Source organism: Callospermophilus lateralis, chromosome 3 (genome assembly GCF_048772815.1).
Source record: "Callospermophilus lateralis isolate mCalLat2 chromosome 3, mCalLat2.hap1, whole genome shotgun sequence".
Classification (NCBI taxonomy): Eukaryota; Metazoa; Chordata; class Mammalia; order Rodentia; family Sciuridae; genus Callospermophilus; species Callospermophilus lateralis.
In genome coordinates, this window is record NC_135307.1 from 2,781,159 (window position 1) to 2,808,331 (window position 27,173).

Consider the following 27,173-nt stretch of genomic DNA (forward strand, 5'->3'; position numbering starts at 1 on the left):
TGTATTTTATTTATTTATTTTTATGTGGTGCTGAGGATCGAACCCAGTGCCTGACTGCTGTGGTCAGGGACTGCCCACCACAGTTACTTACATGTGCTAGGTAAGTGCTCTGACACTGACCAACAGCCCGGCCCCTAATTTTTAAAAAATTTAATTAGAAGGTGTTTGCTTCAACCCCCTGCACTGTCTCAACCTGCCACCCCTCCCTGTCCCTCCACCCACTCTCCACAGGAAGAGTGCTGAGGGGGGCCTGCCCTCAGGCCCCAAATTCCCTCTGGTATAAGTGGACGAGGCACCTGAGGGAGGCCCTGGAGACGCGGCAGACTCCAGTCTGGACCAGGGAGAGCGCTGTCCCCTCCCCTTTCCAAGGGCAGAGACCTTGCTCACCATCCCCTGCCCGGCCTGCTATCCCACCCACTGCCTGCCCCTCTTCCCTCCGCCATCCCCCAGCTGGTGGGAAGGCAAGACAATGGGGCGGCACCTAAGTACCTCTCCACCCAGCCCACGGCTCGGAACACATGGTCACCCATGGTCACCGCTGACCAGGCTTGGTTTTTATTGGTCAGAGTCCCTGCTGGCCTCCAGCCTCCTCAGCACACACCTGGGGGTGGGAGGAGGCAGGGCCGGGCTGCCCCTCACAGGGCAGATACTGAGGAGACCCCCAGCAGCTGCTGAGAGCCACCATGTGGCTGTGCAGGTGGACCCTCCCCATCCCTTGGGGCCAGCCCAGCGCAGGGTTGGCAGGCCTGGCTGTGTCCATAGGCAGACCCCTCCCTACCTCCATGGGCCAGAAACGGAGGGGGCCTTGGCCTGCCCACAGCAGGGCCCGCCTCACCCTGGGCCTGGAGCCCCCTCACTGTCCCCAAGCCAGCTGCCTAGGAACAGTGAGGCCTCAGGGGACAGCATTCCAGTTAAAAAGCAGCTGAGCAGTGGCAGGCTGGACAGGGGCGCTGTGCCCACTACAGGGGCCCAGCTCCCGAGGGCCGTGGAGGCGATGCAGGCCGATGGGAGGAGCCCACTGTGGCACATGCAGGTGCGGGGCTGGGGGGTGGCTGAAGAGCAGATCACCAGGTGGGCGTGCAAGAGGCCCGGGGGGGGGGGCGGGCCCAGGGCATGGGTGCCTGCGGGGTTCCAGCCAGGAGGACCCAGGGAGGCTTCCGGAGGCCCTGGCTGGGCAAGGCACGGAGGTTTGGTTCTCAGGGGCTCAGTCCCAGCCTGGCCCTGGAAAGCTTCATTCATTTCTAACATTACATCCAGCTGCCCGCTGCTGTGCCCAGGCTGGCCAGGGCTCTCTCACTTGGCTTTGGGCTTGGGTCTGAGGCCTGTGGAAAGGAAGAGAAAATGACATCATAAGAAACTACCTTGCTGGGGACGACAATGGGTGCCCTCTTCAGGGTCCTAGGCCCCTGCACTCCTCTACAACCATTGCCAGGACTGAGTTATGTATCCCAGGTCCACTCTGACCCCAGGGTCTTTCCCTGGGGCAGCAAAATTTATCCAGGTGGAAGGTACCTACATGATGTGAGCAGGAGGCACCTGTGGAGGGCCCGTCTCCACGAGGCTTGGTGCCCTAAGCTGTATCCTCTGCTGAGATGGGACCACGTGGCTTAGCTCCCCCATGTCCACACTCACTGATCCCACCTGGAGCTGCCTCCATGCCTGCCCCTCCTGGCCCCTCTGCTGGACTCTGTCCTGCCTGTTCTCCATTGCATGCTGAGAGCCCCAGGGCTCAGTGCCAGCAGTCCCCTCAGCTGGATCGCCTCCCTGCTGACCCCACAGGTGCCCTGTCCCCAGCACCCTGGGCTCCTGTCCATGGCCTTTACTCAGCTATCCCAAACCTGTCCCTTACTGCCACCCTGGTACAGGGTATAGGCAGTATCCTGGCCTCCCCAGGGGGACTGGGTTTGAAAACCCAATGTTCAAAAGAGACAGTGAGCAGGAGCAAAGGTAAAATCAGGGGGACTTCAGGACCCTCCCACCCCAGGGACCCAGACGGGGGGGCACTGCAGGCTGGGCCCAGAGTAGGGGTGCTCAGAGAACGGGGTGGCTGCTGACCCCGAGGCACAGGAAAGGGCCGGGCTTGGTGGAGCACCCTGCACTGAAGTCAGAGGCAGCAAAGGAGGGGGAGATCTAGAAGAGACGACGGGCACCCTGCTGCAGGGTGGCAAGGGGCGTGTGGCTCTGGTGGCACCCCAGCTGTAGCCTTGTATCCTGGGAGGTCTGTGGCCACCACCGTCTCAGCACAGAGCCCAGGCCCTCCCGGCACCCTCTGCTAGGGTTCCTGTCCCCACCGGGGGAGGCCACCCAGACACACCAGAGCCACGGGATCTCCCAAAACATCAGAGGAGACAAGAGGCAGGACCTACGGAGCAGAGGGCACTGAGTAGTGACTCCAAATACCCTGGCTGCGGACAGAATCTCGCCTCCAGAGACACCAGACACCCCCTCTGGGAGGTGCCGTGGGACCCGGGCTGCGTCTGCCTAGCTGCTCTGGTGTCTAGGGTGCTCTGTGGGCCTCCGTGCTTGGCCGATGTCACTGTGTTAGGGTTTGGAGTGAGGTGTCCCCCAAGGGTCCACGTGAGGCAACACAGGAAGGTCAGAGGAGACACGGCCGGGCTGGGGGAGCCTCAGCCCCCGCCTGGTGGGGTTACTGAGTGGTGACTAAGTGGCGGCTGTGGCTGGGAGGTGGCCCTGGGCGTGGCCTTGGGTCTCTATTTTGTATCTGGAGAGAGGAGTCTCTGCTTCCTGGTCACGTGTCAGCTGCTTCCCTGGGCCACACTCTTCGGCCATGATGTCCTGCCTCATCTTGAGCCCCGAGGAGTGGGGCCTGCTGTCTCTGGTCTGAGGCCTCTGAAACCGTGAGCCCCCAAATCAACGTCTCCTCCTCTATAGTTGTGCTGGTCGGGTCCCTTTGGCCACAGCAGCAAAGAAGCTGACTGACACACCCTGGGTGACGAGGGGCAGCCTCACGCCACCCACGCTCTCCCATGGCCCTCGGCTTTGCCCTCTGCACTTCTGGGAGAGGGCTCTGTCGTCCTGATCTCGTCAATGTCCTGTCGGGGCCACATTGTCCCAGAGAGCTGGGACACTAGAAGGGCAGGACTTCTTCCTGGGGCCCCAGTCACCCAGGTGGCAGTTCTCTGGGGGGACGACAGAAGTGAAGCAGGTGCAGACTGAGCCAGGGTGGCACTGGACCGGGGCCACGTGTCACCACCAGCCCTCCAAGCCCACAGACTACATGTTCCCACTGCCCCCTAGGCCAGGGCAGCAGCTGGGAGAAGAGCTGTGGGGACACAAGCTAGCCTCTATCAGGGTGACCTGATAGCCCAGCTCAGAGAGTAGCTCCAGGCAGCAAAGGCTCGGGCCAAGCGTAGGTGGGCCCCACAGCGAGGGCCGACTGACTGTAAAGAGAAGCACACCTTCTGGTCTCCACTGGTCTGGCCACCGCACAGCAGACCCCACCCAGAGCCTAAATCCCGAGCATCAGGCCTGGCCATGTGCCGCGTGGCCACATGTGGCCACCCGAGCAGTGCTGCGGGTGCTGGGCCCCTCAGCTGAGCTCACGGAGCTCGTGGTTAGCCGGGCTCTCTGCCCTCCCTCAGATATAGGCCAGGCACCCGCGGGGGGCCAGGCTGCTCTAGCTGCATCTCAGCCTCTTGGGCACATCCACTGCCCTGGCTGTCCTGTCCGTATGCGAGCTCTGGAGACCAACTGACACACACTGCACCTAAACAGCCTGCAGTCTCAAGGACCTGGCCACAGGGCAGAGGGGGCCTGTCCACCCTTGTCCCTAGCAAGGACAGTATCTGCCCCTGACACTATCCTGGTCTCCTTACAGCCTCCCTGGGAGCGTGCTTGGCCAGCACCTGGGCCACAGCAGGACTGCAGTGGACCTGGGAGGCCCAGCCTTGGGTGCCGACTTGGAGTGAAGGTGTGGGCTCAGCAAAGCTGCAGGTTAGCGGGCAGCAGTTAGGGCTTAGATGTGGGAGAGGAGCAACCTCAGCCTGTCCTGCTGGCCAGGAGATTAAGCCACACCCAAAGACCTGGCACTGTGTCCCGGAGTCCTGAAGGGAGCCCGGCTTGGTGCTGTCCACCCGCCCTCTCGAGGCCGTGTGCCTGGGCCAGCTCTGAGGTTGCATCCTGTGCTAGCAGAGGAGGCGGCAGGAAAGCGAGGCTAGGTAGCCTGGCCCTCCCCGGCAGGGAGGGCGGGAAGGAGCCTGCCACCAAGGCCTGGGCATTTACGCCCAGGAGGCTGGAGGGAGGCCAGGGTTAGCATCCTGCAGGCTGAGGCCCAGCGCCCGCTGCCACCGTTAGTCCACAGGCGCCAGCGCGTACATACCTCACTGGACGGCACACAGTCTTTTTGTTACATTAGCGTCAGAACCAGGGGCAACTTCTGCTTTCAAATAAGAGAAACTACTCTCAGCACTTGTCACAGGGGGGAAGCCCTGAGTGAGGCATCTGGGGGCCGCGGGACCAGGCCAGCCTCACCAACGTTCCCAGGACCATGTGCCCTGGGGTCCAGTGCCCCAGTTCTCTGGCCACTGAGCCCAATGCAGCTGCACGCCAGTCCACCCTGCACAGCCTCTGGCTGCAGCCGCCCTGCCCCCAGGCCCTGTGGGAGTGGGAGTGGGGCAGGGTCAGTGGGTCAGGGGAGCAGCAACCTGTCAGCGGAGGCCCCCATAGCTGCCCGCCTGTGTGCGGCTTGCTTCCCCGGGTGGTGCGCCCAAGACTATTCAACCCTTTCCAGGGTGGGGTTGCGCCTGCAGCACCCCTGGAGAGGACAGGAGAGGGGCCACTGGCAGCAGGGAGAGGCCAGGGCCCGTGTGGGGCGCAGAGCTTGACCACAGGCCGGCAGCCCTACCTGCGCTGGCCTGGCCCCAAGTTACCTTCCTGGCTCCTTGAGGGACGCTTCTTCCTTCGCTTGCTTGTCCCCTTTGAGGCCCGACCTCGGGACCTGGGGAGGGTGCCAGACCCCGAGGAGTCTGTCACTGCGTCCTCGGAGAAGGACTTGTCCAAGGATGTGTCCAGTGCAGACTCAGGGGCTGTGTCTTCCTCATCCTCGTCCCCACCAGGGCCTGTGGCAGGGAGGCCAGCACTTTGGCCCTGGATAGCTGTGTCCTCTGGTCCTTGGCCTGTGCCGTGCGCCTTGGCCTGGTGGACGCCCTGCAAGCCTCCAAGCTCCTCCGGGTCCTGGCTTGAACTCTCGGCCCCGGGGGGCTTGTCTCCAGAGAACTGGAGGGGCTTCAGGGCCCGGGCGTCTCCCAGAGTCACTGGCCAGGCCCCCTCGGAGGGCTGGGGGTTCAGCGTGTCCCCGGGGGCCAGGAAGTCACTGGCATCCACGTACCAGGAGGAGCGCCTCTCCAAGGGCCGCGGACTGCCCTCCTCCCGGGGGGGCCCTGGGCTGGGAGTCACAGCGTCCACAAGGTCCCAGCCCTGTGGCCTCCCAGCTGCAGCAGCATCAAGGCCCAGCTCAGGGGCAGGGTGGCTGGCGTCCTCACGGGGGCCCTGTGCAGGGTCATTGGCGGCTGCTGTAGATGGAGGGACGCGTCAGTGAAGGGCCAGCCCAGCCCCTCCCTGGACAGCCCTCCTGACCCCCAGGTGCATCTGACTCCTTAAACTCCATTGTTTCAGGGGTCCTCATGTGTGGCTTCCCACAGGCTGGACAGGGTCCTGCATCCTCAGACTGCCCACAACATGGACAATAGAGGGCACCCAAGGGGCCACATGAGCCACCCCTGTCCCCAGATCCTGAGGTGGCCACCTGGGAATGGGGGCCTCTCCTCGAGGCCTGCCTGTCCCACCACCCCAGGTCCCCGAGCCCCAGTGATGCAGTGGGCACCATCCCCCATGTCCCCTGGCTGCTCAGAGGCTGGACAGACGCACCCACCCGGGGCAGCCCCCTTGCCGCGCTGTCAGAGCTGCCCTCTGCTGTCCCCTCCCTCCAGTGCTCCCAGGGACCCCGAAGAGAGGAGGAGGGCCAGGTCTCACCTGGCACTGTGGCCCGCAGGAGTTCTGCTGAGGCCTTGCTGCCCACCTCACTGTCCCCCCGGCCTCGGGCCGTCTTGCGCAGCTGGAAGCCCTTCCTGATGTCGGCCAGCAGGGCATCGATGACACACACCTCCTCCTGCCTCCCAGGGCCCTTCCTGACTGAGGAGCCAGAGACAGGCAGAGAGCTGCTCTCAGCCGCAGGAGAGGCCCGGGGCGGTGCTCTTCGGGGAGGCACCCCACCTGGCCCTGCCCCCCCAGGACTCACCAGGCTTCCCATCCTCGCCCCGCGGCCTCCGTGCCTCCTCCTCTGCCAGCTGCTGCTTCCTCCTCTCCGCCTTTGCCACCTGCTCCTTCCTGTCCTTGTTCTCCTGTGCAGGCAGACAGGAGCCCCTTTGCCCGGCTCTCCAGCCCCCAGTCACCCTGTGAGCCTGCGGTGGGCATGTCCCCCTCCCTGGGCTGCAGGGGCACAAGGGACAGGCCAGGCTGGCTCACGTGGCTGTACCCCCCACACCCCCTAGACTGAGGGGCAACTCTGCCCAGGGCCTTTCCTGGCTCACCTTCAGGGCACGGGTGAAGAGGTCCCGGAAGGTCTTCATGGTGCTGAAGGTGTCCTCCAGGGACAGCTGCTGGGGGTCCTCACACAGGTAGTCTGCCAGCTCCAGCTTCTTCTGCTCGATGGCCTCAAACACCTCGTCCAAAGCCTGGGAGGCTGCGATGCTGTCCTGATGGCAGGACTTGGTCACCACCCAGGGCTCCCGGGCTGGGCCCAAGGGTAGGGTGGGACCCCCTGCATCAGGAGGTGGCAGCCACAGCCTCCAGGCACAGGTGTCAGCCCAGGATCGATGTGGGCGCTGTGCACCCCTGGGTGCCTGGGGCCCAGGCTCAGGGAGGCCCCTCTCTCCCAGAAATAAAGCCAGGAGCCCGAGAGGCCACCCTCCCGGGAGGCCCCCTGGGCTCTGCTCTGCCCACAGCTTAGCCTCCTGGGAGCCCACCAGGCAGCCTGGCTGCCAGCCCCAGGGCCCCTCCTGCTTGCCTGGAGGCGCTGGGCATACTGCTCCTGCACCTCAGGGTCAGAGGTGGACACCTTCCGCTCCGTCCCCAGAAGCTTCTTCAGGTTGGTGCTGGCTTCGGAGCGGATAACCTCCAGGTTGATTCTGAAAGGCGTCAAAGGGTTGGGCCTGGTCAGGGGATAGCTGAGGTCCAGCCACACTGCGACTGTGGGGCCCTGCCCACACCCTACTGGGGCCTTAGGCTTCGTACACTGCAGGTGCCAGAGACCCGGCCCGCCGGTGCCTCGTGGTGGGGACCAGAGCTCAGGGCTGAGGTCTGGCCTGGGCTGCAGGGGTCGGGCTGGGGAGAGCTGCCTACCCTGCGGCCTGGGAGGGCTGTGCCAGGTCCTGGGGCAGCTGCAGGAGGTCAGGGTGGCTCTTTTCCACTTCCTGCAATAGGATGCATCTAGTGAGACCCTATTTTGGCCCCCCATGTACCTGGGGATGCCCCTGCCCCGGCTCAAACTCTGAGCAATGAGGCCTAGGAAGTCCTCGGCCCTGGGGCCTCCTGGGTCCTCGGGACCCTTCCCTGTGCCTGGCTATAATCTTGAGGAGGTGTGATTTGCCTTGGAACTGCCTCACTCCCAACAGGGGTGGGTATCCTGGGGCGGGATGGAGGACCGTCCTGGCACGGGGACTGCAGGAGGGAGGCGTGCTGGGGAGGGGCCGTGGCGTGGCTCCAGCAGGCTGGAGGGAGTCCTGGGGACGCTGGGGTGGGGGCTTGGGCAGAGGGCACACTCCAGCCTGCCCGTCCTGCTGGGGCCCACCTCCAGCACGTGGTGCAATAGCGTCACCCGGTTCTGCTGCGACTTGGTCTCTGTGAGCTTCAGCAAGGTGCTCATCTTGAAGCCATCAGCGTCCCCAGTGTGGCTGCCCTGGGAGGGACCAGGAGTGAGTCTCCCTGTCACTCCGGGGCCTAGAGGGTGGAGGGGTAGGTCCCTGACTTACATAGTTGAGGAAGTTCCCGATTTTCAGGATCAGTTGGCAGAAGACAGGCAGCCGGTGACTGGTGAGCAGGCCTGCGGGCAGGCAGGGCTGAAGGCGGGCACAGAGGCCCCAGGCCCCAGGTGCCCTGGCGTGGGGTCTGTTCCTCCCTCCCCACCCTCAAGCCTCTTGCCCCAGCTCAGCCCAACATGGGGAAGAACACGGGGCAGGGGCTCAGTGGGCATGAGCCCTTTACCACCAAGCTCAGAGGCTCTGGGGCGGAGGTCTTCTGGACCCTCACAACCACCTGTCCTTCCACTAGGGCCACTAGGGTACTGGGAGGAACCTTCTGGAACCCTCAATGCCCTCGTTCTCAGCTAAGCACCCCTCTGGGCAGCAGGGAGCCCTCCTGGCTCAGTGGCTGAGATGGGAGGGGACATCCACTGCGCCTTGGTCATTGGGTCCCACCTGTGTCCCTGTTCTTTGGTTTGGTAGACCCCTGTCCCTTCCTCACAGGTGGCAGTCTGCATGTGCACCTGTGCCTGCGTGTGTGTCTGACAGGTGTGTGCATGTGCGTGTGTGTGTGAGATGTCTGTATGTGTCTGAGGTGTGTGCATCTGTGTGTCTGACAGGTACATGAGTGTGTGTGTGTGTGTCTGAGGTGTGTGTGTGGGTCTGACAGGTGTGTGCGTGTGTGTATGTGTCTGAGGTGTGTATGTGTCTCACACGTGTGTGTCTGACAGGTGCTTGTGTGTGTATGTTTGTCTGAGGTGTGTGTGGGGGTCTGACAGGTGTGTGTGTGTGGAATGCATCTGAGGTGTGTGCGTGTGTGTGTCTGACAGGCGTGTGCCTGTGCGTGTGTGAGGTGTGCGTATGTGTCTGAGGTGTGTGCATGTGTGTGTCTGACAGGTGCATGTGTGTGTATGTGTGTCTGAGGTGTGTATGGGGGTCTGACAGGTGTGTGCGTGTGTGTCTGACAGGTGTATGCATGTGTGTGTATGTGTCTGAGGTGTGTGTGTGTGTGTGTGTGTGCGCGTCTGACAGGTATGTGCACGCATTAGTCTGCCCTCGCTTGTGCCAGTGTATGCAGGACACTGCGTGCACACGTGTGTCTGATGCATTTGTGTCTCTGGCAGGGGCAGTAGTGGAGACAGGGTGGTCTCTGGTGAGGTCGGGGTGGGCACCCCATGGGCCCTCTGCAGCTACCACAACTCGGCCTTTAGCAGGAACCCCCATCCCTCCTGCTGGTAGGCCCGTCCCCAGGCTCCCCAGGCCCACTCACTCTCACAGGCGGCGAGCACCAGCTGGGCCTTGGGTCGCACCATGTCCAGCACAATGGCCGTGCCCTCACACAGCAGCATGCACTCCAACCGCAGCTGGTAGCTGTCCGGGCAGAGCAGGGGTCAGGGCTGGGGGCTCCCAAAGCCTGCCTGGCTCTGCAGTGTGGGGGCCCTAAGAGTCCACTGGGCACAGAGTTCTGGATTTGGTGGGCAGGGCAGAGGAGGGGTCCCACAGCCTGGACCCTTCCACATGCTCTTTAGGGCCTGCCCCAGGACGAGGTGGGCCCAGGCAGGGGCCTAGGGAAAGACCCCATTCCCCTATAGCCAGGGCAGCCTGGGCTGGAGAGGCCTTCTCAGGAAGACCCTGGTCCTCTTGGGAGCCCCAGAGCCCTCTCTTTGAGGGAATGGGTGGGGGATGTGGGGCAGGAGCGACGCTGGCAGCCAGACAGCTGTCCAGGGCCCCTCTGCCCTCTCCCTCCCTGGGTTCTGGGCAGGCTACTCACCAAGGAATGTCCAGCAGGAGGACGTAGAACTGGTCGGCGTTGGCCAGCTTGGCTCGCTCCTCTGTGAATGTCCTCAGGTTCTCGATCTGCCCGAGGAGACCACGTGGTCAGGGGTGCACGCCAGCCCCCCTCCTCAGGAAGGCCCCCGGGCTGCTCCCAGCCTACACCACCTGCAGCAGTACCGCCTGGGGTGGAGAGGTGCTGGGACCTCCCTTCCTGCCTGCTCGGGGGCCAGGGTCCCAGCTCACCTCGTGCTTCTCTGGAAGTAGTTTCAGGAGCTGTTTGAGAACCTCCACGTCAAACTTGGCCGTGTCCCCAGCCCGGATCATGGCGGTGACCTCCTCGTTGGAGCTGAAGGGGTGAGGGGAGGGGGTCACAGAGAGGGCAAGCTATCTGCCCAGGGTCACGTGATAATGAGGGTAGGGTCAACGGCTCACTCCCTGTCAGTACCCGGCTTCCAGAGGGCTGCTTAGGAGATGGGGTGGGTGGAGACAGCTCAGGGTCACCCAGTGAGCTCCTGCAGGGGCCAGTGCCTGAGCTGCAGCTTGGGAGAACCTGGGCTGGGAGGCGGGACCATGTGACTGACTTGGCCACAGCTTGCCCATAACCTTGGGGGAAAGTCCTGGATGCTCTGGGCCTTTTTCCTCAAGAGCCAGGACTGGCGGCCTCTAGGGTCTCCGGCCCTGGGGAAGGAGCATGCACTGTCCCAGAGTAGACCGCAGAGGGCGCTGCCGGCCGGGCTGGCTGGAGAGGCTCACCACTTAAACTGCTTCAGGAAGATGTTGAGGTTCAGGCTCTTCTTGGAGTCAAGAAAAGTGACCTGGAAAACCGCCACATGAATGGGTCCCAGAGGGTGACATGGGGGGACCCTGATGATCCTTGCCCCATGCCTACCTCCTTGGGCTCCTTCCTGGCTGGGGCAGCTGTGGGCTCCTTGGGCTTGGCCACGGGGAAGGAGAAGAGCCGCTCAATGCTGGAGAAGTCAGGCTCCACCGCGTCTGTGCCAGGGCTGCTGAGTGTCGCCCACATGGAGTTGCGCTCTGCAGGAGAGGGGCACCACCATCAAGCTCACACCCCCTCCCAGGTCTGGGGGGGGCAGGGCCAGGTGGGCCAGGCCTCTGAGGGCCGTCAAGGGTACCTTGCCTGGACGCCATCCTAGGCCAAGCATACAGCAGGCGTTTAATAAGTGACTGGCAAAGGAAGACCCCTGGCTGCTATTCTACTCTGCACGTATGTGGACATGCACTCATGTATCCACATGGTAGGTGACCTGCCCTGTCTGGCCTGGGCCTCCTCTGAGCATCAGCACCCCAGGCCCCAGGGTGCCAGGCACAGGGTTGGGCATGGGCTGTAGTACCAGAGATGCACACTGCCCACAGGACCAGAGGGACCTCAAAGGAAGCCTCTGCCCTGCTCCGGCCCTGCCCCACACCAAACCACATGAAACTGAGAATGAGCAGGACCCAGGCTGCCCTGGCCATGCAAGAGTGGGCAAATGCAGGTGCACCACCCCTCCCCAGCACCTCTCGTGTGGCACCAGCCTTCGGGCTCCGCAGCCTCACCTCGGGCCACGTTGGATGGAAGTTTCTGCCAGTTCAGTTTTTTCATGCGCACTGTGGGTGGGTTCACCCTGCGGTGGCTGGGGACCCAGGCCGAGCCCAGGCTGTGGTCCACGTGGGCCACAATGAGCTCTTCCACGCCACCCGCAGGTAGGGTTGGAGGTGGAGGGGGGCCCCAGCCCCCTCCAGGCGGTGGTGGGGGGAGTGGAGGAGGTGGTGGGGGCAAGATCCCGCAGGCGCCAGGCAGGGGAGGTGGCAGAGGGGGTGCTGGGGGAGACATGGCCCCCAGGCCTGGCAAGGGAGGCGGGGGTGGGGGCAGTGCTGGGGGAGGCGTGGTCCCCAGGTCTGGCAAGGGAGGTGGAGGGGGTACTGGGGAAGGAGTGGTCCCCAGGTCAGGCAAAGGAGGTGGGGGTGGAGGGGGTGCTGGGGGAGGAGACATGGACCCTAGGCCTGGCAATGGAGGTGGAGGGGGTACTCGGGGAGACACAGCTTCCAGGCTTGGCAGGGAAGGTGGGGGTGAAAGGGGCCCAGGGCTGGAACTGGGGAGGGGCGGTGCAGGTGGGGGTGGGGGGTGTGCTGGCTGCTCAGGGGCTGTCTCCCCACTGGGGCTCTGGAGGCCAACTGGGTGTTGGTGGGCAGGAGCTGCGGCCTGCTGCTGGCCCTCCATGCCAGCCATGGGAGCAGCAGTGTTTTGGGGGGACCTGTCCCTTGGACTCTGGCCTAGGTTGGCCTGGATGCTCTTGTGGGCCTTGTCCAGGGAGGTGGGTCGGGGCCTCCCTCTGCTGAACAGCAGACGCTCAGCCACCTCCTCCAGGGTGCATTCCTGGGCTGCAGCAGGGGAGATGTCCAGGGTTAAGAGAGAGGGCTGGGGACAGAGACAGAAGGAGGCCACCTCCCTCAGACAGAGGATGGGTTAGGGGTCAGGGTGGGCCTCCCCACATGGTCTAAGACCTGCTTCTTCCCACCAAGTTGACTCCTCTGCCTGCCTGGCTCACCCCGCTGCTCACCATCACTGGCCAGGAGCACGGCCCGGTTCACCAGGCCCTCCAGGGCCTCCCAGAGCAGCTGTCCTGAGCGGCTGGTGGGCTCCAGGTGCAGGAGGCCTTGTAGCACTGACAGCAGCTGGGCTGACACTGGAGAGCAGCTCACCTGAGCGGGGCAGGCCGACAGAGGGCAGGTCAGTGGCAGTGCCCTCCTCTGCCTGTCTGCCAAGGGCGTCCGTCCCCACTGACCCCCTTCACATAGCTGAAGGCCTGGTGACGAGCAACTCAGAGACAGGGTTCTTTGTGTTACTGGGTGACTCTGGGGACTGTTGGGTGCATTATGGGATATTAAATGGCATCCATGGTTCTCACCCATTTGATGCCAGGAGCATGCCCTGCCTAGTAGTGACCAAGCAAAAATGTCTCCAAATGTTTCTGGGTGGTGCAGAGTCGGTGAGCTAGAGGGCCTGGGTGCTCTCAAACTCAGTTTCCTAGACTCTCAACTGGCCCTGTAGTTCCCTAAAGTCCTCTGACAGTGACCAGCGAGCCGGGGCCCAGGATGGCATGGTCAACTCAGGGCAACTCTGGGCAGCCCTGGCCCTTGGAACCGATCCTTCTGGATCTTGCAGTCCCAACCCTGTTCCCAGGCTGCCTGCTCTGGGCTCTGCCTCACCTCTGCGCCCTCATCCCTTGCTGCCCCCTGGAGTGTGACCCTTGTTCTGCTGCCAGGTCACAGGAGGGTCTGACCCATGCGCAGCCCAAACACACCTTGTGGAACAGGGATGCAAAGACTTCTTGGTGGCTGTTCATGTTGAGGCCATTGCACACACGCTGCAGCTCCTCCTCGTCCTCTGCCTTGGCCTCCTCAAAGGCCTCCAGCTGGATCAGCAGGTCAGCGTCCTCCAGGTCTCTGGGGCAGGAGGGACCGGGGCCAGCTGACCTGCTGCTCCCATCAGCCCTGCTTCCCCAGGAACGCGAGACAGGGTGGCCCAGGGCCCCACTGCACATCTGTTCCTGCTCTGCTGACCCGAGGACACTGGGCAAGTCTCCTGGACATCCCTGTGTCTGACATGTGGCCACGGCAGCCAGGGGTAGCAGGTTGAGAGGTGGGCTCAGGTTGGAGCCTCGCAACCTGCTGGGCTGCCCACCTGGGCATCTCCACACCCCTCATACACGATGCTCGAGTTCTCCTGAGGGCTAAGTGCAGGGTAGAGCCAGGACTTCCTCCGGAGGATGGGAGGGTGTGGTCAAGACCACACCTGAGGCAGGTCCACCAGGCCTACCTGGGAGCAGGGGGCGGGGCTTCTGGCCCCAGCAGGAGGGCCTGAGTGTTCACTGGGCTCAGGCATTGCCAGTCAGCTCAGCCTGGCCAATGAGCAAAGCCCTCAGCACCCCCACCCCCAAATTGGCCTGCCATCCACTCAGCAGACCTTTGCCCAAGGCTAGCTTGAGAGAACCATGCCCTGCTGAGTACCCCAGGCTGGCTTCCCGGGTGGGAGTCCAGTAAGTATAGTCCTGAGGTTGAGATGGGGGTTCTTGGCCAGGTGGGTCTGGCAGGGTAGGATTCCCAGTCAGCAACTAGAACACACTTGATTCAGAGGAGGGATGAAAGGCTGCCAGCGTGACTCCTGGGGATCCCTGGGCTCGGTCTGAACCACCCGAACGTCTCGCACTGTGTCTGGCTACTCGAGCACCGGGTGCCAGCCTGAGACCCGGCCTCGGGGCAGGCCACTGGGGCTTCTCCTGGAAGCCACCTCTGCCATCTAAGGTCTGTTAGGGCCAGGCCAGGACACCAGGGAAGGTGGGCTCAGCCTGGGGAGCAGAGGGGTGGCCAGCAAGACCAGCCACAGCAGGGACTCACCGCAGTCGGGTCAGAATGTCCAGGAGCTGCAGCCCTGGAAAGGGATGGGGGGGTCAGAGGGTTCAGAGGCTGCCTCTGTCCCCCGGGTCTCCTGCCTCGTATCTGAGTCTTTTACCACCACCGCCCATTCACCCCACTGCACGCGTCACCCGGCTCACAGGACATCAGGGTCCTGAGGCTCCAGAGGTGGGTGACATGTTGGCTACACCATGGTACTCCTTCAGTGGTCACTGCCAGAGTGGGCAGTACTGCAATTAGGGACCAGACTACCCTTATCCTGCCCAACCAGCCTCTAAACGGAGACGGATGTCCAGTTCTGAGGCCTGTGGTCACTAAAGGCACAAGGGTGGCAGGAGACTCTCCTACCCTGGAACAGTGCCCTTGCCCGGCTCCTGGGGGTGGGGGCAGGTCTTGCTGTAGTCCCACCTCCCCAAGGAGTGGCCCCGGCTGGGCTGGCCCAGGGGGACTCTTGGGAAGACCTGCCAGGTGCCTGGCCAGGAAGAGGGCAGTCAGGAGCCCTGGGCAGCAGAGGGTACCAGGCTGGGTGGCAGTTACCAATGAACTCGCTCCGCAGCTGGGTGCGGGTACGGAGGTCCTCGGGGCCAAGGATGACAGCGTTGACCACGCTGAGCAGGGTGACCACATAGGGCACATTGTCACTGTCAGAGAGCTCGTTCATGATGACACTGAAGCGGTACTGCTGGCTGCACACCATCTGCAGGGAGGGTAGGGTCAGTGTGCTCTGGGGTGGTCCTGCGACCAGCCACAGCCCGGCACTCACCTTGTAGTGGTCCAGGGCATCCAGGGTCAGTGCGTGGCCCTCAGGCGAGTAGATGCACAGGGCGGCCAGCAGCTCAAACACCTGCTTCTTGACCATCACATTGGATGTGTCCAGGGCTGCGGATGGGGGTGTCTCATGGGTCCCCTATCCACCCTCCCTGGCCAGCCTTGCTCAGGGCACTGCCTGCCAGGGGGAACGCCCTCCAGACCTGGCACATAGACACCAGGGGGCGCTGTGCGCTCACCCATGCCCACAGTAGGTGCTGGCACAGGGCCCTGCCTGCCAAGCTGACCCTGCCTCCCAGACCACCTGGAGGAAGGGGAAGGTGACCCCAGCACTCCCAGGGTCAGATAAGGCTGGACTAGGATGGCCCCTGCGCTGGCTCTGGGCTGTTTTCCCCGAGCTCAGTACCAGCTGTGTTCCCAGCCGACAGCCTGATGTCTCTTCCCCTGAACCTCTGCCTTCCACCCCATCTCCCGAGCTGGGAAAGCTCCGGAGGGGTCTCTCCTCCGTCCTGCTGAGAACAGGCCACAGGGCTTGACAGGGGCTAGCCGGGCCCAGCCTAGAAGGGGCTGAGGTTGGTGTGGGCCTACGTTGGACAAGAGATGGGTGGCCTCTGGCTTCCTCACCACACAGGCCCCTGCTGTTCCCACTGTCCCTGGAGCAGCAAGCTGGGGGACAGAGGACCCAGAGACTGCCATGTGTCTCACAGAGGCCGCAATGAGCTCTGGCCACAGCCTGGGGAGACCCCATGGGGCCAGAACATAAAGCACACGCAGCCCTTGGGGCCACAAGGCAGGAAGCAGTAAGCACAAGAGGCCAAGGCCAGGCTCTGCCTGCCAGGAAGGACAAGCCCTCTAGGGGCAGGAGCCGGGACAGCAGGGTTGAGAGCTGTGGAGGGTGCTGAGCGGTGGACAGCAATAGCAGGAGTGGGCCAGACATGGGGCTGCGATGGCTAAGGTCCAAGGGCTTGGAGCCAGGTGGAGCATATGTGGGGGCCACTCAGGTGGACACTGTGAGAACCAGGGCCTGAAGCCAGGGGTGGAGCCAGCATAGGGTTGACGGAGTCACAGGGCGGAGGGAGAATGGGGACAACCCCGGGCGAGTGGTGGAGGGAGAGAGGCGGCCTGCAGACCCAACTTCCTACTGCCCCAGGGCCCCAGGCCTGCCCTGTGCTTGGCAGCCAGGGGCTGCGCCCATGTCACCTGGGCAGGCCTGGCTCACCCTGGGACAGCTGACGCACGTAGCCCTGGTTGCTGAGGATGTACTCGATGCCCTGCTGCGAGTTCATGACCGCACGCACGCAGCTGACGCAGGTGAGCTGCAGCAGGGCGTCCGCGATGCGGGCCACGCCACGGCCCGACAGCCGGGCCAGCGCCTCCAGTAGCAGGTCCAGGCCACTCTGCTCCAGGAACTGCACCATCCAGCCGCCATCGCTGCTCTCCAGGCGCTTGCGCAGGCCTGAGTAGTTGACCACGGAGGGTATCTGGAGCAGCCGGATGCAGAGCTCAGGGTCGGCACTCTCCAGGTTGGCCTCCGTGGGGTCCGAGTCCTGCGGCCCCAGCTTCTCCTTCAGCGCTGCCCACTTGCGCTGTGCTCCCTCCTTCACCGACATCTTGCCAAACTGCAGGGTCCGAGAGGGACAGGGCCGTCAGCTCAGCCAGAGGGGAGGCCAGGGCCCAGCTGTCACCATGGCATGGGGATGCCACTTTCCGCTGCCTCAGTTTCCCCTCATGCTTCCAGCTCAAGCCCTGCGGAGCTGGGAAGGCCTCATCGAGGGCCCCCCTGGGCCTGCACAGGCAGCGAGTCCCCCATTCCCACAAGGACCTGAGGCTCAGAGCAGGGTCAGAGGACCCGCCCTCCCTGCAGAACTTGGATTCTGATGGGCTGCAGTGGCCACGCTGGCTGGAACAGCACTGGGCAGTGGCAGCGACACAACAAAGCGCCCTCTTCTTTCTGGGTGCTTCCTGGGCCGCCCACAGCTTTGGCAGGAGGGCTGGGAGGAGGGGCGGGTCATGGGGCTCCAGTTGCCCCCAGTGGGCAGCAGCCCCGCCAGGCCGGTCTCCCCAGGCCTGGCTGCCTCCGGTGGGTGGAGGGTGCACCAGTGAGGAGCGGACGCTGGGCACATGGGGTGCACCTGGTCAGGGGCGACAGGCTGACTGCAGCCCAGACCTTTCCCCAAAGCAGAACACAGGACAGGCAAAACCACCCTGCTCTCACCTCCACCCACCCCTGGCCCTGCCTGGGTCCAGCTGGCTGTGACGCCGTCCCCACCGTAGTCCCCAGAGACTGGCCTCAAAGGTCAGGGGCATCCCAGGCCCTCAGGCAACCATGTATGGCTGGATCTTATATTTAGCCCTGAGAACCAGAGTGTGGTGCAGGGAGTGGGAAGCAGGGTTTGGTGGAACACGGCCCCAGGGCTTCAGACCCCTCCAAAGCCCCAGGCTCTCCCCGCACCCTCCACCTGACCCCAGCTGTGTCCACTCCCGTAGCAGGCATTTACACTGGACAGGTTTGGGTGGGAGAAACAAGGCAGCCCCTGGGAGGCAGGGTCACATGCCCACGGCCCCACAGCTGGTGACCCTGGAGTCTGCTAAATGTCCAGTGCAACCTCGCATCAAGTACTCCCTCACCCAGGAAACTAGAGGGGAGACCCCAGGCCAGAGGGACCACCCAGGAGACCATGGCCACACTGGAGGAGTAAGCCGAGGGAGGCTCTGGATCCCAGTGCCTGCCCTCACCCTGGGGCCCTGCTGGGCTTTGCCCTGGTGAGCATCTTGGGAGCACCTAGCCTGCCTAGTCCCTATCTCTTGCTTATCCACCTGCCCTGCAGGGCCCATGGGCCCCCTCTGGCGGGAACCTGGTGTGGACAAGAGGGGTGTCCTATGCATGTGGACCCAGCTCGGGCCATCAGCAGACCTCCGCTCAGTCATTCTTATCAAAGCCTCAGTTTCCTCATCTGTGTCTTGGACATCTGGTGGCTGGAGCATCCTAGGGCGCTGTGGGTGTGGACACCCCTGGCCTACAGGCAGTGAGGGGGCCATCTGGGTGGATACAGCCCCCACGGCTCCTCAATCTAGGTCCTATGCCGGGCCTCAGAGTGGGCAGCCCGTGCCCTCCCCCAGGCCTGGCCCTCAGGCCGTCCTCCCTCCGTCTGTCCACTTACCCAAATGCGCAAAACCTTGCGACTGCCTCTGCCCACCCATTCCTGTCTCAGGCTTCTCATCACCGTAGACCCCTAAGCTGCAGGATCCCCTCTTCGGGTGGCCTCCACCAACCTCGGCCCTCGGCCCTCCCGGGCAGCCTCAGGTTCCCAGAGCCAGAGGACCAAGACGGCCGGCCTCTGCACATCCCCTCCACCCTGAGGAGGCTCCCAGAACTGACCCTCCCTCCCCACCCATCCTCTGCTCCATTGGCCAGAGCTGCCGTCCCCTTGGCACAGACTGGGTGGGACGGAGTGTGAACCCTCCCAGGCCAGGCCTCTGACAGCCAGGAGCCCCAGGGGCCCTTGGTGCAGAGAAACCTGATCTTTCAGAGATAGTAGTCACCTAGAACTGACCCACCAGGCTCCAGGCTGTCAGACCAAAGGTCAGGGTGCTCAGGATCCTCCCGGCCCTGGGCACCCACCCTCCCCAGGACTACAGGCTCTCTCCCTATAGACCCCAACCGACAGGAGCCCTCAGCCTGTGGGGCAGCACCTGGGCAGGAGGTTGTGTCCTGGCCCCATGCCCTGTCCTGGGGCTGAGCTGCACGCTGCCCCACTTGGCCCTGTGTGGGGCAGCAGGTTGGGGCAGGGGTCTGCTGGCTGTGGGTCAGCTGGGACAGGGAACTCAGCCAGACACCCAGAGGCAAGGTGAGGGCACTCTTCCCTCTGACACTGGCCAAGCTGCCAAATCCCATGGGGGACGGGCTCATTCATAGGGTCAGGCCCTGACCAGGGATGTCCTCCTGGAAACATCCCAGCTCTGCAGGATGCAGCTGGGTACACAAAGGGACCATGGTGACTGATGGACAGAACTCCGACCCACGATTTGTAGCAACCAGTCCAAATGTCAAACAAAACCTGGCAGCAATTGGCCCCAACAGCTGGGACATGATTAATGATTGACAGTTTCCATAATTTTTGCACCTGCTTCCAACTTAGAACCAACCACAGGAAGGCAGACCCCTAAGCTGCAGGATCCCCTCTTCAGGTGGCCTCCACCAGCGCATCCCCGAGGCGTCCCTCTTTTCTACAGACAAATCTATGAAGCTCTCTCCCTCCCCTGCCTGCCTTCAGGTCCCTGCCAGGCACAAGAGGTGGCGGCTGACCCCCCACAGATGGTTCCAAATAAGCAGCCTCCACAGGCCCCCGTGGGCTCCGCGTGGGCACCGGGGCAGGGGAATCCCGTTTACAGATGTCACGAGGCCATGTGGAACACTCGGGAAGCCTCCAGAGCTCCTCTTGGGCTTACCAGCCATGTTCCACGTTCCCCTGGGCAAGTGACTCTGCCCCTCTGTTCTCCATCTGCAAAGTGGGACGCAGTGGGGTCCGCACAGAGGAACTGGGGTGGGGGCAAAGTGAGAGCTCGGGATTGCTCACGGAGGTCGACACGGTCCGCACACGGCTGGCCCTTCCCCTCCACCCCTACAAGTCCTCAGGCTGAGAGTCAGGGTCCCAGCTGGGCCTGGCCCAAGCCAGAACCCAGGACTATCTTCAGCTCAGACTCCCTGGGGTAGCAGCGTGGCCTCCCCGGGGCATAGGAATCTGCATTCCCACAGCTTCCGCAGGGTCCCAGCTCTGCGGGCCCAACACCTAGGCTCAGCCCCTTGGGACGCTGAAGGTCAGGGCACTGAGAAAGGTCCCCTCTGCCCCTAGAGTCCCCCTCCAGTCAGTGAAACCGTAGTGGACAGGGCCTCAGGTGCAGTGCTTGAAGCCCTGGGGACTCCAGCTCCACATTGCTGGGGTCACTGTGGTTCTTTCCCAGTAGTTTTTTTCTACCAACAAGGGTTTCCACTGGGATGGGCCAGGCACAGCACAGACTGTGGATGCCAAAGGCCTGGTCTCCCTCCCTGTGGGGGCCATCCCAGATTTGAGGGCCCACCCTGCCCTCTGGAAGAGAGGTCCAAGAGCCCCTGGGCCACCTCCCGGGATGACTCCTGCCTGCCTCCTCTGCCTGGCCACTGTGCTGCTCACGGAAGCCAGGCGGCCACTGCCCCTGCCTGGTAGTCACCTGTCAGGCTGAGCTGGGGCATGCAGAGCAGGACTAATGCTGCCCCCAAGGTCAGACACCACCTACTCAGCCCCTGCTGAGTGGGTAGAGAAACAGGGCCAGAGATGGGTGGCTGCCCAGGTGGGCACCAAGCTGTGCACAGTGGCCAGGAGGCCTGCACATTACCCTGGCCTCCAGCAGGCCACCGTGGGGATCCTGGCTCTCTGGGGGACCTGGTGAGCCCTTTAGCCTCTGGGCCTCAGCTCCCTCACCCATGCAGCAGGGAAAACCGCAGCCCCCCCGGCCTCCAAGGAGTCAACCACAGGCTGCTGCATATGGCATAGGGCAGGGTCCCTGGGTCCCCAACCCCACCAGGCCTGGAGACCCGTGACATGTTCTGGTCAGGCTCCCCATGAGCAGGCTGGCCCTTGAGCCTGGACACTGGGGAGGTGGGTGCTGCCATCTGTGGCCCATCCCTGCAAGGACTGCCAATCCAAGGGGCTCTGGGGACCTCAATGCAGGGGGGGCACGTGAGGCCTGGGAGGGGGGCCTAGGGTGGGGTGGCAGGTCTGAGGGGGCCTGCTGGCACCAGCGTGGGGGCTGGCATGCTTCTGGGCCCAGACCCAGCAGAGGCGTGGGGAGGGTGAGGGAGGGAGCCTGTCTTCCAGGGGTGGGCGGAGAACATGGCAGGAGCGGGATTCCGGAACTGCAGCAGGGGCTGCCACACTGTATTTTTAGCTCCTCCAAAAGCCCAAATTTTTCCACTGCCTGGCAACCCTCAGCTCTCCATAGCTGCTCGCGTTCCTGGCAGCTCCCTGGAGTTCAGGGGCAGCCCCCAGAGCTGAGTCTGTCCTGCTGCAACCCCGTCAACTTCCCTCTTAACTGTAATCTGGGCTCCCTTGAGCCTGACCCAGCAAGTATAGCACCTTCCCATCAGGCTGCAGGCCCTTGGGGACAGGGCTGCCTGGTGGGGTCACTGCCTTGTGGGTTCAGCCCACGTAGGAGTCCTGTGTACAGCAGGTCTCAGGAAAGGGTGGAGGAGTTTCCACCCACTGTCTGCATGTCCACGACCGTGGATCATATAGGGCCGGAGGTGGCGGTGGCCAGGGAGCAGGCTGGGACAGTAGGGCCCTGCGGAGCACTGAGGTGTGCAGCCCAGAAAAGGGGGTCCGAGGAGGGGGCAGGCGGAAGGCACTCCTGGCAGTGTTGAATCCAAAGCCAGAATCACAGGAGCAAGAAGCCTTGGGTAGGATTTCACCCACATGCCTGTGACGTGTCCCTGGGACACCTGCTGAATGCCAACAGAAACAGTAAACAGGAAATGCCTGCTGGGGCTCGTGGGCGATGCCTGGCCTGGGCCCGGGCAGGAGGGTCTGGCACAGGGCTGCCTGTGCTGAGCACTGTGTGTCTGGGACTCTATAAGGGGCTGGGGTGGTCTCAGAGTCCCCTCCTCCTGAGCTCAGCTCACTAAGCTCGCCTTAGGAGGACAGGAAGGCGGAGGCCTCCACGCCAGGACGCTGGGCTTCCATTTCCACCTGCTCTGACATAAAGCAGGGCTAGGGTGCCCTGGACTTGCACTGTCACCAGAGGGGTCCCTCTGGGCCTCAGTCTCCCCAGCTGCCCAGAGTAGGGCCACTGGGTGTTTGCTTAGGGCCTGGCCCCCTCCAACATTCTGGGGGTTTTGGTATAGAGTCTGGGGCCAGAGAGAGGCGTGGGGTAATGACAAAGACTGTGGCCACCAGTCAGGGACTCTTGGAGTCCAAGGTCCTCAGCCTCAGCAGCGCCCTCTGTGCTGGGCCCCATCAGCAATGTGGAGTGCAGGGTGTGGTTCTTGGGCTCAGATGAGGAAGCCAAGGGACTTGCCAGCCCTGCAGGAGGCAGTGCTGGGATGACCTTGGGCTGATGTGCCGCAGGCCTGTCCACCTACAGGAGCTGAATGGGTGACAGGGCAGGCAGCCTGAAGGCCCCGCCTCATCCCAGGATGCCTGCCGGGTCCGCTCCCCAAGACTGGCCACTTGTCCCTCCGGGTCTCCCTGATGCTCCCCAGGGAGGGATGGCCGGCTTCAGGACTCGGGTTCTGACTGCTGAGTGCTCCTCTGGGCCTGGCGATGTCCGGTCCTGAGCCTGTGCTCCATAAGCCCCCACAGGTGTCCCAGAACCAGGCCACCCCCCAGGAGCAGGGAGAACAAAGGCAGCCTGGGAGCGGGAGGGGCCCGGCCTGCAGCCCCCAGCATGAGGGCAGCTGCCAGGGAAGGCACTCAGCTCCGATTCCAGGTGCAAAGGGGCCTACAGCTGGGCACAGGTGCCTTGGACGGCCCACTGGACTCCCATTCCCATCTTCCACACGTAGGAGCATGTCAAAGCCACTCCTGGACCTGGAGCTGCAGCAAAGGGCTGTGCTCTGACTGCCCACACCCCAAAGACCTGGCCAGCTCAACAACCAGGAGTCAGCTGGGACAGTGCTTTAGTCTCCCAGGCTCCTGCCCCTCCACAGCCAGCACCAGGGGACCTGTCGGAACTGACTGGGTGAGTGACATCCTTGGCATGGGTGTGGCATGCCTGTTGGCATCCTGGGGAAGTGTCGGGGCCAGGGCCCTCAGGAAAGCCAGCAGATTCTGTACTCAGTTTTCTCATCTGTAAAATGGGCAGGGTGTTCTCCAGGGGCCTGTGGCTCCTGCCCTCAGCTGGCTTGGCCAGCACTGCCCACAGTGCCCACCCCTCACCCCTCAGAGGCAACCTCCTGGGCCCAGCAGCCCCTGCTCTCCTGCCTGGGTCCTTTGAGCTTGGGGTCCCCCAGGAATCTTGCTCTCAAGCCACTCACATCTGTGCCCACAGGAGGCAGACAGGCGGGGACAGGCAGCTCCTGGGCCAGTGAAGAGCAGCCTGCCCCCTGCTGCTGGGCGCGGGCGGCAGTGCCAAGCTGTACTTGGAGCAGAATGGGGACAACAGGCACGTGGAAGGTGGGGGAGGCAGGCTGCACGCGGAGGCCACAGCCCAGGGCCAGGCACAGATGGGGAGACTGAGGCCACGAAGATGTTCTCATGCAGCCGGAGGCTGACTTCCAGGCCATGTCCAGCACTGGACAAGGACCAAGATCAAGCTCAGCACGGAGAAGCCCCTGCTGCCCATGGCAGACTGTCTGGGGGAAGCTGCCACGGGGCATGTCCAGCTAGGACACCTGCCGGCTCTCTGACCCACTGTGCTTGGGACTGGTCTCCACACAGCTCTGATGTTGGGGCTCAGTGGCACCAACTGCAAAATGGAAAGCAGACCCTGCCTCCATCTCCCCAAGTGTCTTCTGGCTGGCCTTCCGTCCATCAAGGTCTCCCTGTTGGGCTGTGGTCAGATTGGCCTCCTGGCAGCCCAGGCCACACACCCTGCCTGGGGAGATGTCTGCCTCCACTGTGAGGCTGGCCAGGGCACATCCCCAGGGGAGGGGGGCAGCTCTCCAGGCCACCCTCCCCTCCCTTCTCATGCTGGACCTGGAGTACTCAGAGCAGCTCCAGCTCAGGGAAGGGGCAGTGGAGAGAGCTGTGGTCACATGCTGGCAGGAGGCCTGCTGCTCAGGATACCTGCCCCAGGACTCTGCAGAGGCCTCCATTACTGGCCAGGGCCCAGCCTGGCCTCCTGGGTGCCAGCACACCAGGGGAGCAAGAAGAAGGGCATGGAGGCTGGCAGAGCCCTGACTGGCTGTCCACTGCAGACCGTCCCAGTCCCATTCTACCCGCTCTGCTATCCTGCCCACCCCTGCTTCCTGTAGCAGGGTGCAGCTGGGAGAAGCCACAGGGGTTGGGAAGATAGAACAGGAAAGAGGCCATGGCCATTCTGTCCTCAGATAGTGCTGGGGAGGGGCCTTGGCTTCCGTCTTCCCACCAGACCATGACCCAATGCCTGATAAAGCAGCAGCTCCAGGGCCTGGGGCAGCTGGCACAAGGGCAGATGCCCACAGGGCTTGGTAAGGGTCTCCTGCCAGAAAGGATGACCCCAAGTCTGTAACCCAATGGTTCCGCCTCAGTGTTCTCACCCGTGAAATGGACAGCATTTGAAGTACTTGCACCTCATGGGATAGGCACGAGGGCCAGATGGAGCAGTGGGAATATGGCAGGCCAGTCCACTTCCCTCCACTCTCTCAGCTCACAGACACCGCTCAGGAGCCATAAGTGGTCAGAAGACAGGCCAGGCTTGGGCCAGCTCTTCAGGGCTGAGGCAGAGGGGACCCTGGGCAGCACCCAGCCCTGTTCTTTACTTAATCACTTGAGAAAGGGGCTGTAAGAGAGTTCTTGCAACAGCCCCCGTGGGGGACAGACCGAGTTGCCCCTGCTTTCCTTGCCTGGCTCATGCACAGCTGGTGGTCAGCTAGAGGTTGCAGGTGCTGGGCAGACGAAGCTGTGAGCGGGTTGGGGACTCAGGCTGTCTGAGTACCTGGGGGAAGGAGTCTCCTCACTAAAGTGAGCCGGCAGGATAGAGGCCTCTAACAGGAGGCCACATGTTTTGGGCCTGCTTTCACACCTCCAGTGACTGGCACTTACCCCCGTACCCCCTTGTCCTTGACACTGGGTGTTCCTGAGGAACAGCCCCTCAGAGACTAGCTGTGCTGGCCTCTGCCACCCAGCTCTCCTGGCCTTGTCCACAGAAGTGGGCATGCCCTCCACAATGCACTGTGTCCACTGGGCCATGTCCACTGTGTCCCCCTATTAGACTCCTGTTGTATGCACGACCAAAGCGGGGGGGGGGGGATCAGGCAGCAGAGTCAGGCCCTATCCCTCCCACCATGGGGTCCTTGACAAGGCACTTCAAAAAGCTGGGGCTTGAGCCTGCCTCAGACAGCACCCACTGCCCCACCCAGGGCTGGTGAGCTCCACCTTGCCAAGCTGCAGAGGAGCCCATGTCCTCCCGTGGCCTTCACGACCCTGAAACTTTCCCAACCTGGAAACAACTGCACTTTGATGGCAGGCGGAGTCTACTTCAGGTAGGAGGCTCAGTCCCAGAGCACACAGCCTGTGCAATTAGCTGACAGGCGTCAGCACCCCCACAAAGTGGGGAGGGTGACGAGGGCTAACTCTCTGCCCTACCAGTTACCAGGTCCTGGAGAGCAGAGCCCTCCACAGCAGCCTGCTGGGCCGGTTCACGGAGGGAGGGCAGCCCCTCCTGCCCCTCAGTCCTCCTGGAGACTCGCCCTTTGCTTGCCAGGGGGCCTCTGATATCTGAGCTCCAGCTCTTGGGGAGGCTGGGAGGTAGACAGGCAATGGTGTCTGCAGCTCTGGGGGCCAAACTGACTTTTTTAACAGAAAGTTGCTGATGACCTGAGGGGACAAGGGCAGGGTGAAGCCTCAGACCCCATTCCTGCAACCAAAGGCCACAGTGTTCACTTCCTGAAGGCCCTGCCCTGGGCAGCTCCCTGAGCCAGGTTTGCAGGGCAGCAGGGAGGACATCTGTGCCTCAGCAGCCGATCCCACTCTTCAGTGTAGGTGGGAACTGAGACCCAGAGAGGCAGGGTCCCACCCATGGCATTGCCAGAGCCAGGGACAAGGATGGCAGAAAGGAACTTCCCCACTCCAGCCTGGGTGCAGGCACCCGTGCCACCCCGACTCTGGGTTTGACCAGCTGGGGTGTGGTGCTGCCACTGTGCAGCCTGGAGTCCTGGGTGGCTGGAGGATCAGAAAGACCTGGCCTCGGGACTGTGCTCCCCAGGGTCAGCTGTGGGCTGGGCTGGGGCAGTGCACAGGCCTCCCTCCCAAAGTCATGGTCACTCCTGGGGTCCCTGCCTAGGAAGAGGAGCATAAAAACACTCCCACCCCCAACAATCTCAACTGTGAGGGGGCACACTCCCCAAGGCCAGGCGCTGGTGTGCTAGGGCGGGGCAGCACCCACCAGCGCAAGGGCAGCTAGAAACCTAGCAGTCAGGGTGCGGCCGCAGACCCGCCCACGCCTGGGGTGCCACCGGGGCAGGGGACCAGAGTTGAAGTTTATTCTCTCAACTGTGGCTGATTCACGGTCAGGATGTGGCAGCCGCGAGGCGGGAACTGCTTGCCCCAGGGAGGCCCAGGGGATCCTGGCCCGCCACCCGCCGGTGGTGCGCGCTCTGGCCGCACTTCTGCGCCGGCCGCAGACCAGGGCGGGGCGCGCGGAACAGCCAGGCCAGGAGCGCCAAGTCCCCACCCCGGGAACTGGTCCCCCGCCGCCCCGCGGGCCCGCGCCATCACTCGGGGCGCGCCCGCGGGGGCTCGGAGTCCCCTTCCAAGCGCGCAGCGCCCCCGCCTCCTCCCGGACTCAGTTTACCCTGGGGTCCTGGCCGGCCCGGGGGCTGCGGACTTACCGGGTGGGGGCGCCGGCGGGGCGGTGGCGCGGCCAGCGCTGGGTCCCGGCGGGTCGGGGGCCGCGGGCAGTCGGCCCCACTGCGGAGCTCCGCACAATCAGACCCGGCTAGCGCGGGCTCGGGCGGGGCCCGACGGAGGAAAGGGAGGCGCGGCCCCGCCCGCCAGCGGCCACGTGGGGGGCGGGCTGGGGTGGGGTCGCCGGGGAGGCCCCGCCCGCTGCGACCGAGAAGGGAGCTTGCAGGGGTCTCCCCGCGCGCCCATGAGAACGCCCTGGTGGGTCCCCTTTTCCACCCTGCCAGCCTAGCCTTGGTGGGCGCAGACCGGGATAGGAGACGGCGGGAATTCGTCCCCCTAGTCGGAGCTCACTGTCAGCTGCCTGCCCCTTCCCCCGCGACTCCCCTGCCCTCCTAGGATCCTCAAGGTCCACTCCCAAGGATAGCCCTAACTCTGGCGAGCCCACCCCACGGAGGCAGAGATACGGGATTCCTTGGCGCTCTCCCTGTGGGTAAAGGAGAGCCTTGTCAAACCTGCGTCCAGAGGCAGCTCCCCTCTGGGAATGGACAGCATACCCCCCCACCCCCCCCACCCCCGTGGATGGGGACCCTGCATGAGGGTTACCTCTCACCTGGCCTTGACTCTCCACTGTGTGCGGACTGCGCAGCCCAGGTGCAGAGAAGGCTCTTCAGACTTGGGTCCAGGTGGCTTCCCAACCTTGCAGCCAATGGCATGCCCT

At 63.5% G+C, this 27,173-nt stretch overlaps 1 protein-coding gene across 5 annotated transcripts; it reads right to left on the reverse strand.

Annotated features, from left to right (window-relative positions):
- On the reverse strand, positions 1–27,173 carry Inf2 (inverted formin 2). 5 transcript variants are annotated; one of them, XM_076849544.2, is made up of 23 exons: positions 27,066–27,173; positions 16,156–16,555; positions 14,932–15,047; positions 14,706–14,865; positions 14,151–14,184; positions 13,058–13,199; positions 12,314–12,455; positions 11,310–12,134; positions 10,642–10,787; positions 10,506–10,567; positions 9,996–10,098; positions 9,748–9,833; positions 9,247–9,347; positions 7,989–8,059; positions 7,808–7,915; positions 7,360–7,430; positions 7,025–7,145; positions 6,549–6,713; positions 6,257–6,359; positions 5,992–6,150; positions 4,890–5,531; positions 4,340–4,396; positions 1–1,322 (listed from the first exon to the last, which is right to left on the reverse strand). In XM_076849544.2, the coding sequence occupies exons 2-22, from the start codon at positions 16,544–16,546 to the stop codon at positions 4,341–4,343; spliced, it is 3,804 nt and encodes a 1,267-aa protein (XP_076705659.2). In that variant the 5' UTR covers positions 16,547–16,555; positions 27,066–27,173; the 3' UTR covers positions 1–1,322; position 4,340. The 5 variants fall into 5 exon arrangements, 4 of the variants coding, with proteins under 4 accessions (XP_076705659.2, XP_076705657.2, XP_076705655.2 ...); XM_076849542.2 differs by lacking the exon at positions 27,066–27,173 and adding an exon at positions 26,440–26,557; XM_076849540.2 differs by lacking the exon at positions 27,066–27,173 and adding an exon at positions 18,098–18,262.